At 40.9% G+C, this 9,654-nt stretch overlaps 1 protein-coding gene across 1 annotated transcript in view; it reads left to right on the top strand.

Annotated features, from left to right (window-relative positions):
• Positions 1-104: 104 nt before the first annotated feature.
• The window catches only part of LOC107714064 (sphingomyelin phosphodiesterase 3-like), a 27,369-nt gene continuing 17,819 nt past the window's right edge, over positions 105-9,654 (top strand). The window contains exon 1 of the mRNA XM_016519769.1: positions 105-1,813. Coding sequence (XP_016375255.1) covers positions 404-1,813 — 1,410 coding nt within the window. The 5' untranslated portion in view covers positions 105-403. The remainder of the gene's footprint in view (positions 1,814-9,654) is intronic.

The raw sequence follows: 9,654 nt of genomic DNA, 5'->3' as shown, positions 1-9,654 counted from the left end.
AAATTTTACTGGGATCCAATTTGTTGATTGCACATTATCCTCTACTTTCATCTGATTGCCTGTGTATTCTGTTCCCCCCTCCCTTTGCTTGTCTGCAGGCTCTGTGCTGACGAGGCCTCCCCTTTCCGTGCCTGGAATATTCTGGGTCCCAGGAGGGTTTTTTTGTCATCACCATGATCAGATTCTTCAGGAGACTCTAGCCCTGCAGACCCCCACCAAGGAGGGAAGAGGCTGGGCTTGGAACCCTGTATATCCCAAATTCAAAGTCGGACATAGTGAAGGACCCAAGAACCATGTAGTATACCTCTTTCCGCCACAGGGGGGAGGGAAAACTTTGTAGTTCTTTTTTTGTACAGTTTTTTTTTTTTTTTGGCTGGGAGTTGGTCTACAAGGTGAGCCAGAAATGGTCTTGCACACCTCTCCCTACCCTAGTGCCTTCCTCAGCTTTCTGAGCCGTCTGTCTTGGGCCTTTGTTTTCCCTTGCTACTGGCTGTTGGACCGGTTGTTGGCCTCCTGTGTAGCAACATCACTAGAGAAGCGTAGACGCTCCCAAGATCCCTGTTCTTTTTTGGCACTCGGGGTCCTGATCTCTACACCGCTCTACTTGATGCTGTTACTGGCATCCTTACCCTTAGCTTTCATTGGCTTCCTCTTGTGGGCCCCACTGCAGACCATCAGGAACCCCTACATCTACTCTCACCAGAAACCAGACAAGCATGGCGCCGAGCAGGGAACATCGGCTGGAACTGGGGCGGCACTTGCTGAGTGGCGTCTACAAGGTCGCAGCTTTTGCTTTGGCAGTGCCAATGTTTGCCTGCTGCCGGACTCACTCGCACGCTTCAACAACCTTGCGGACACTCAACACCGAGCTCGTGAAGTGGGCAAGCGGATCCGTAATGGTGCCAGCAGACCCCAGATCAAGATATACATCGACTCGCCCACCAATACTTCAATTAGTGCGGCATCCTTCTGCAGTTTGGCCACCCAGGGCTTCCGCCGCACCTCATCTTTGGACCATCGTCCCGAGCCTGTAGTCACCACTGAGCCTGAGACTGAGGCCTTAACTGAGTGTCCCGTTCACCCCTCAGGAGGTACAAGCTCGGATTGCCCTGTCCACAGCACTGGAGCCCAAAATTCCTCGGAGTGCCCCCTCCACCCCAATGGAGAAGAGCATGCTCCTGATTGTGCCGTCCACCAGTTTGCAGACCCACACTCCTCTGGTGAGTGTCCAGTACATAGCAACATCATCCAGAACTCAGAAGACTGTCCTCTCCATCCGGCTGGAGTGCAAATCAGCATCACCTCTCCTGATTCTGAGCCGACTGAGGCTGAAAAAGAAAACCACCAGACTGGGGATGGGGATACGGGTAGCCTAGAAAGCCGTACGGCCTCACGGGAATCCCTGGTTCGCTTCCACGCAGCCGATGGAGGCATCTCCCCCAACAATACCCTTTCACAACACCGCACCTCAGTCTTTAAAAGGCCGATTGGGCGCAAACGCCGTCACGGAGACGACGGCTTTGACCATGAGATCTCTGCCTTCTTCCCAGCCAACCTGGACTTCCTTTGTCTGCAGGAAGTCTTCGAAAGGCGAGCTGCAGACAGGCTCAGGAGGCAGCTGCACCGCTATTTTCCATTTGTGCTGAGCGACGTGGGACGCTATGGCTGGAAAGGCTGTTGCTCCCGCTTCAAGTTCTTGAACAGCGGGCTTCTGTTGGCCAGTCGCTACCCTATTCTGGATGCCCATTATGAGTGCTTCCCTAATGGGCGCAGCGAGGATGCTCTGGCTGCTAAAGGAGTTCTTTTTGCCAAGGTAAGCTTGTTATACTCCTTTCTTATGGCATGCTTTTAAGCCATTTTTCTCGCGTTGGTTATATACAGGATATTGGATTCCTTCTGTATACCCTCCGCTGTTTATGCTACACCCTTGCATGTGAACCAATGCAGATCTCAACTTAATTAACTGAATCCTTAGATCTCCAATGTAAAGGCATCTTTAAGAGTTATGTTTTATATTCAGCCAATTCATTCTGATCATCAATGTTTATACCTGCTGTACAACATTTGATGCATGTCACTGATATCGAAATGGCACATTAGGGCATGTTCCAGTTCTTGAACTTTCCATGGCACGTGTCTGGAGTTAAAGTTGGACTTGTGGTTTGAGTGTACACAAACAGCCTGAATAATTTACAACTAGCCCTTTGTAGCCTAGAGGGCCTTTTTGAAGCACTCATCTGTCATGCCTTCAGAAACATAGGCTTCCGCTCTTTGTTGAAGCATGGCTGGATGTACAGTCCTGTTGCATTATATATGGTCTTAATGGGGCTGTGCACTTATGCTGAGTAGATATTACAATTCAAGAAGTAGTTTCACTCTTATACAATATTGTATGCTCATTTTAGTCTGGATATTGTAAAGACAGGTTCATTAGTCCTGCAGCTGCTGTTGCTAGCATTCTACAAAGGTTTATGTAAGAAGCGGTGAATGTATGCACTAGCAGCTGATGGATTATGAACTAAGGTGGTATTTAATTACAATGATGAAAGTGTTCCCATAGATTTTTATGTACTCTGGTACATACAGTACTTAGGTAAGTTTCAGTACATATTTAGCATACGTGGCATAGGTTTCATTTGAACATTAGGCTTGTACCTAATTTTGAAGTATGGAAAATTACAAACGTTGGGTTTAGCCAAATGTAAACAACAGATTGTTCTGAATTCTTCATGAATGGTGATGTGAAGTGAACTGACCCGTTGAATGTTAGTAGCCACATGCTAGTTTTAAGTTTCAGTTACAAAAAGTCCCTTTGTTTATGCTAGCATATGGACAGCGTATGATTAAAAGAGAAAGCTGTTGTGCTTTGTACTGTTGTTAAAACAATTTAGTATTCTGAATTTTTTGCATGAAATGAATTGACATGTTAATTGCACTAATTTCGCTATTTGCTTACATTAGCATGTTGGGATGTTGCATGCTTAGCATGTGTTAACTAGTATCTATATTTGTGCATGATATTAGCTTGTGTTTTTGTTTGTGTAGCTCTCATTTAGAGAGATGATGAGCACAGGCTTTTAGGGTTGAGATATCATTAATCTCTCAGCACTGTATCCGACTCTGGCCGCATTCCAAACCTGATCTCTTTTCCCCTCCATAAGGGCAAGAGGCCAGCCGCCATTGTGTGTCAGAAAGAGCTACTAAATACTAACTCTGAATGTGTGTGTGCTAGAGAGAGAAATAAATATTGAGTACTGTACACAGAGAAACAGAAGGTCAATGCCTTTGCCCTGTACATGTACTTATTAAATAGATTCTTACTTGAATTGACGTTCAATCTTTTACGGGGGTGTAAGTTTAACCAACTGCTTCCAGAAGTTATTGATGCTCTTTGGATACTCCTCCAAGGTCCTGGCCTCTTATTTGCTTATCTGTTGAACTACAGAATACATCTGTCATCAGGTCCTCAAGGTTTCAAAACAAGGCTAGGGTAATTATGTTTTTCATTTCAAATTTAATGACAGAAATAACAATGTGTTCTAACCAGGCATGAGTTTCCAGCGACAATCTATTTGTCTAACTACTTGAACTTGAAACTGCTGAATGATGTGGCACAATCGCAGCCAATTGGACAATATTAATACACAGCTATTCAAAGCATGATTTTGAACCAATGAGATTTCACAGTGGGCCGGGCTACCCAAGCTTCTACAGTACATTGTACACAGTGTTAGACTAGGACTAGAGTTAGATTGAACTGTAAGTATAAGTCTGTACAGTTAAATGACACAAAATTCCAGAAAAGAACTGCTGTGAAAATCCCGAAAGAGCCTGACAGCTGGAGCAAAACCTAAAATAATTCAATTAAATTAAGTTTGAAAGCTCACACTTTAATTCTTAGGAGAAAAAAATAGTTTAATTAACACACTCAGATGGAACAGGGATGTGGAAGGTCAGTGTTTCTCTGTCTGTCTGTCTCTTTTCTCGCACTACCTCTCATGTTATTCACAGAGTACAATAAACCCCTCCTTAAAAGCTTAACGCCCAAATAGGTCAAATCATGTAATGTGACTGTCGTAAAAAAGCAGTTTACTGTGGGACATGCTTTATATTAAAAAGTTATTAAAAGTGCATTAACTGCAAAAGAGCCTGTTCCTTAGGCTTGTTTTGTGCGTGTGTTCCGACACGGAGCTAAACACGAGCCAGCGAAGTATACTTAGGGTTTCGGGCTTGTGCATAAACGGTCAAATATACTAGGGATGCACGATATTAGATTTTTGCCGATGGCAGATGCCGAAACCGATATATATTTCCTTTTGTTTTGAAACAACACCAAGTCTCTCCTGTGCAGAAATTATAAACAAATTATTTTTAATTTTGGTTAGTTTTGAGCAAAAACATTTTTTTGATGAGATTACATTGAGAGCCTTGAAAATAACTGTAATAAATCAATTTCTGCTGGGTTTTTTTCTCAGACAGATGCAGTTGAAACCTTAACATTTTATAGTGAATTTAACATTAATAGATAGACTAAAGAAAAAGAGCTGTAAAAATAAAATAAAAAATCTTTCAGAGCTCCTTATATTCAAGTTTTCATAATCCATTAAAAAAATATATATTATATATTACTTAATAAATCTGTATATATTACATTATTTAATTTACAAGTGTCATGTTTTTGATTTTTAGCTAAAACTTCTGACCTTTAAATCAAAACAGACTCGTGATTTTATGACATCCATACTGCTTTATTTATTCAGACACACAAGTATCTTAAAGGGATTGTTCACCCAAAAATGAAAATTTTATGTTTATTTGCTTACCCCCAGGGCATCCAAGATGTAGGTGACTTTGTTTCTTCAGTAGAACACAAACACATTTTTTTAAGTCAAACCGTTGCAGCAGTCTGTCAGTCATATAATGTAAGTGGATGGGAATCACGGCTTTAAGTAAAAAAAACATACACAAACAAAACCAAATTAAACCCTGCGGCTCGTGACGATACATTGATGCGACAAAATCTTTGTTTGTGTTCTACTGAAGAAACAAAGTCACCTACATCTTGAATGCCCTGGGGATAAGCAGATAAACATCAAATTTTCATTTTTGGGTGAACTATCCCTTTAATGATATTTATGTATTTTACTTTCATTTTATTACAAATAGGCCAACAGCGCCCCCTAAGTAAATGAAAAGCAAATTCGGAGGGGCATTAGGACCCAGGGGAGGCTGCTGCCGCTGTTACTGCACATGCTAGATACTGTTGACTCTCTCGCACACTGGACGCGTCGTTCTGTAAGTGCATTCTGAAATTAAATGTGGCGATCCAAAACAGTGAATCTAATAATCATTCAGGCAAAAGTTCGCTTCAAGAATGACCACTGCTGACGTTATCTTATCACTATTACACCCTGAGCACACGTGAGCTATCTGTCTTATCGGCCAGGCATATCAGCATATTTTTTTATGCAGGCCGATTCCGATAACGTTCTGATAATATTGTGCATCCCTAAAATATACACAAAAAATGTGTCAAAAAATGTCTTTCTTGGCGAGTATTTATTCAGACAGTCAGTTATGTCTTAAATGAACATACAGCTGGAAATGAAATCGGATCCATGTCAGTTAGTCTCAGCCTTAGACGTCACGCCCACTGACCGTTGGCTGAACGTCTGATGTATATGGCACACAAAATTGGAAACACTTCAGGTGTTTCAAAGTCGTTGTAAGATTGGTTGAGTTATACAGAATTACAGAATTACTGGGAGACATGTGTGTCGCGTTCTTGCCTTCGTGTTCCAAACCCCCTCACGGAGGGAGAAAGTCGTTGTGTTTACAGCTGTGACAATGAGTGCTTATCAGGATCAACTAAACACTGGATTTTCAAAAGTATGTGACATATGTAAAGTTCGCGCATAGACTCTTGAAGAGTTTTACACATTGGTCTGTTATTGTGGGGACATTTCCACCCCCATAAACATGACGCGGCAGAAAATAAAACATGATTGGTTGCTTTACCTGTCAGTCATATGGCCTCTTGGGCGGTCCTTGGCTATTCAAAGTGGCCAAGGTTCCCAGACCTTCTGCCATCAGTCTGAAGGTCTGGCTATACAAGACTATGTTTCAGTATATTAGATATGTGCATTCTGTCTTAAATCGACAGTAGTACTAATAAACAGAGCTGTGTTTATCTGACACAAAACAATGAAATTAAATTTAACCATTAAATTAAACAGATACATTTACACAAAATGCATAATTTTGGAAAGTCGAAATTAGTGAAAAATGCCAAAACAGCAGAACTACTCTCACACTACTGAAAAAAGGTCAGTAGTATTGCAGCACTGCTTCTCACCCCCGGGCCATTATGGGTAATAAAAGGTCAGCTTCTGATAAATAAACAGACAAAGCTTTGTCAAATAAACTGTGGAGGGGGAAGGGGTATAAAATGAACGGGGGAGAGAGGGAGGAATATGTGTGGAGTGGAAATAGTAATTAAAAATGCTTCCCGTAGGACTGAGCGGCCCTTTAATTAAGGCCTTTCAGCATGTATGTTCAGCCCTCTTATTATTATTCAAGAGCTCTTCACACTCACAACGTCAAGGGTAGATGCTTGTTTAGGGTTTGCATGATTGTTAGCAAATCGTTAATGTGTGTCCATAAATTCCATGTCTACTATATGTATAGGAATGTTTATGGGTTTTTTAGTTTATGAATTGCCTTAGTGTCCTAATAGAGAAAAATATTTTAAATTGTAATAATATTCTACAATATTACAGTTTTTACTGTATTTTTGATCAAATAAATGCAGCCTTGGTGAGCACCCTCTTTCAAAAACTAAAAAATTCCTCCTCGCTGGTCAGACATTGCTTTCATGGCTTTCAAAGCTCTTTCAAAAACGAATAGTTCATGTGTCAGCATTCAAAATGCAGAATTATCTTGTCTACCCAGATCATTCATGGAAACCGCTGCAAAATAAATCATAACAGAGTTCGTTTATATATATATATATATATATATATATATATATACTGTAGAAGTGTTAAAGGTACAGTAGAAAAAACAGCTTGTTTAATTCTTAAGGTCAGAGGGCCATTCATGAAACAAGAATCTGCATAAATAGTGCATAAATCCATTATGTAAGTTGCTGCATTCATTCAATGGGACAGTTATATACAAATGGATTTATGAGACACTCATGAATTTGCTCTGCTTCTGTTTCATGAATGAGGCTCAAAGAGGAGGATTCGTTGTGTAAAACTAAATTACTGTTTTTAGTGCAAGAAAATGTCACTGTTATTATGCATAGTCTTCAGGGGGGGAATTAAAATGCTGCAAGATTGCAAAATGTCCCCCTAAAGCTGGGAGATTGTACAGCAATCAGTGCTGTCTTTCAGCGGTAAAAGACCATGACCCACTGCTCCTGCTGTGGTCAGCTCTATTTGCGATGCTTTGTTAGTGTAAAGTACTAGCTGTCTTCAGCTGTAGTCATGTCTTTGCTGTGTGTGTTATCATCTCAGCATTCAAGCTGCCAGTAGGAGTGGATTAGAAGAACCGTAGGAAGTTTATTAGACAGCCAAGCCTCTGTGTGTGTGTGTGTGTGTGTGTGTGTCTGTGTCTGTGTGCGTGTGCGTGTGTGTGTGTGTGTGTGTTTTAAAGCTCTGAAATATCTCTTCAACCAGACACCAAATGAGTTCACAGCTTGCAATAAAATAATATATTGTGACAATCCCCTGCCGGTTAATCTCTCCTCACCTTCTCCACACTCTCTCTCTTGTCTAAGTCCCGCCCTCACAGCCGTACATCCAGCTGGAGTCTGATGAGCCGTGGGTGGAGGGAGACGAATACACGGTGACCTGCATCGCTCCTGATGCAAAACCTCCTGCAGAAATCACCATGTTCAGAGGTACGCCGTCACTTAAGAGCCCGACTCTTTATTATGTCCATTAAGTGGGGCTCTTATGAGAGAATTACACTGTAGATACACAACACCGATAAAAGATGAAAACTCTCGCTGGGAGCTTTCAAAGCAGTGGCTGTAAACTCAAACCAAGAGACTTCATGATTCATTTACTAAGTTTGTGTCACGCCATCCCTTGGCAAGAAGTACCCCGAGGCAGCCTACTGACTCTATAACTTCTGGGGGTTTTTTTTCTTTCTTTTTTCTCAGATGTAGAGGAGCTGACGGAACCCGATTCTTTCACAATGTCAGGCTCACAGGATAAACTTCTGAACACTCATGCTGAAGTCGTGTAAGTCTGTGTGCGAACAATGAAGGTATAGAAGGTTCTTTGTTATATATATATATATATATATATATATATACTGTAGAAGTGTTAAAGGTACAGTAGAAAAAACAGCTTGTTTAATTCTTAAGGTCAGAGGGCCATTCATGAAACAAGAATCTGCATAAATAGTGCATAAATCCATTATGTAAGTTGCTGCATTCATTCAATGGGACAGTTATATACAAATGGATTTATGAGACACTCATGAATTTGCTCTGCTTCTGTTTCATGAATGAGGCTCAAAGAGGAGGATTCGTTGTGTAAAACTAAATTACTGTTTTTAGTGCAAGAAAATGTCACTGTTATTATGCATAGTCTTCAGGGGGGGAATTAAAATGCTGCAAGATTGCAAAATGTCCCCCTAAAGCTGGGAGATTGTACAGCAATCAGTGCTGTCTTTCAGCGGTAAAAGACCATGACCCACTGCTCCTGCTGTGGTCAGCTCTATTTGCGATGCTTTGTTAGTGTAAAGTACTAGCTGTCTTCAGCTGTAGTCATGTCTTTGCTGTGTGTGTTATCATCTCAGCATTCAAGCTGCCAGTAGGAGTGGATTAGAAGAACCGTAGGAAGTTTCTTAAGCCTCTTTGTGTGTGTGTGTGTGTGTGTGTGTGTGTGTGTCTGTGTCTGTGTGCGTGTGCGTGTGTGTGTGTGTGATGGACTTACTGAGCCAGCCGACTGTTTCTCCTTTGGGCAAATAATCTTTAACCTTATAAGAGATCTCACAAGTGGCAGACACATTCCAATTAGCACACTGCTCATTAACACTTATTTGCATGTATGCACACATAATCACAACACAAAACCTTGCATGCATTTTAGCTCAGATAAAACATTGTCCAAAGTCAGACAATACCCTTGCACACACTTAAGATGACATTTCAGCAGTCAACACCAATACCAGTGAAATTTCACATTTAGCGATATACAGGTTTGGAGAAATTTAGCATTACATCACTTGCTCACTAATGTATCCTTTGTAGTGAATGGGTGCCGTCAGAATGAGAGTCCAAACTGCTGATAAAAAACAATAATCCACAAGAAATATATATATCCATCCAATTATCCTTTTTTTGCCAAAATGTTGTATGGTTATTATTAATGACATAATAAGTAAACAGCAAAGTACAGATATACAGTATCTCACAGAAGTGAGTACACCCCTCACATTTTTGTAAATATTTTATTATATCTTTTCATGTGACAACACTGAAGAAATGACACTTTGCTACAATGTAAAGTAGTGAGTGTACAGCTTGTATAACAGTGTAAATTTGCTGTCCCCTCAAAATAACTCAACACACAGCCATTAATGTCTAAACCACTGGCCACAAAAGTGAGTACACCCCAAAGTGAAAATGTCCAAATT

The sequence above is a fragment of the Sinocyclocheilus rhinocerous genome, unplaced genomic scaffold (assembly GCF_001515625.1).
Source record: "Sinocyclocheilus rhinocerous isolate Xijiao unplaced genomic scaffold, SAMN03320098_v1.1 scaffold568, whole genome shotgun sequence".
Classification (NCBI taxonomy): Eukaryota; Metazoa; Chordata; class Actinopteri; order Cypriniformes; family Cyprinidae; genus Sinocyclocheilus; species Sinocyclocheilus rhinocerous.
The sequence above is the reverse complement of the archived record's forward strand: the minus strand, read 5'-3'. Positions and strand labels throughout refer to the sequence as shown.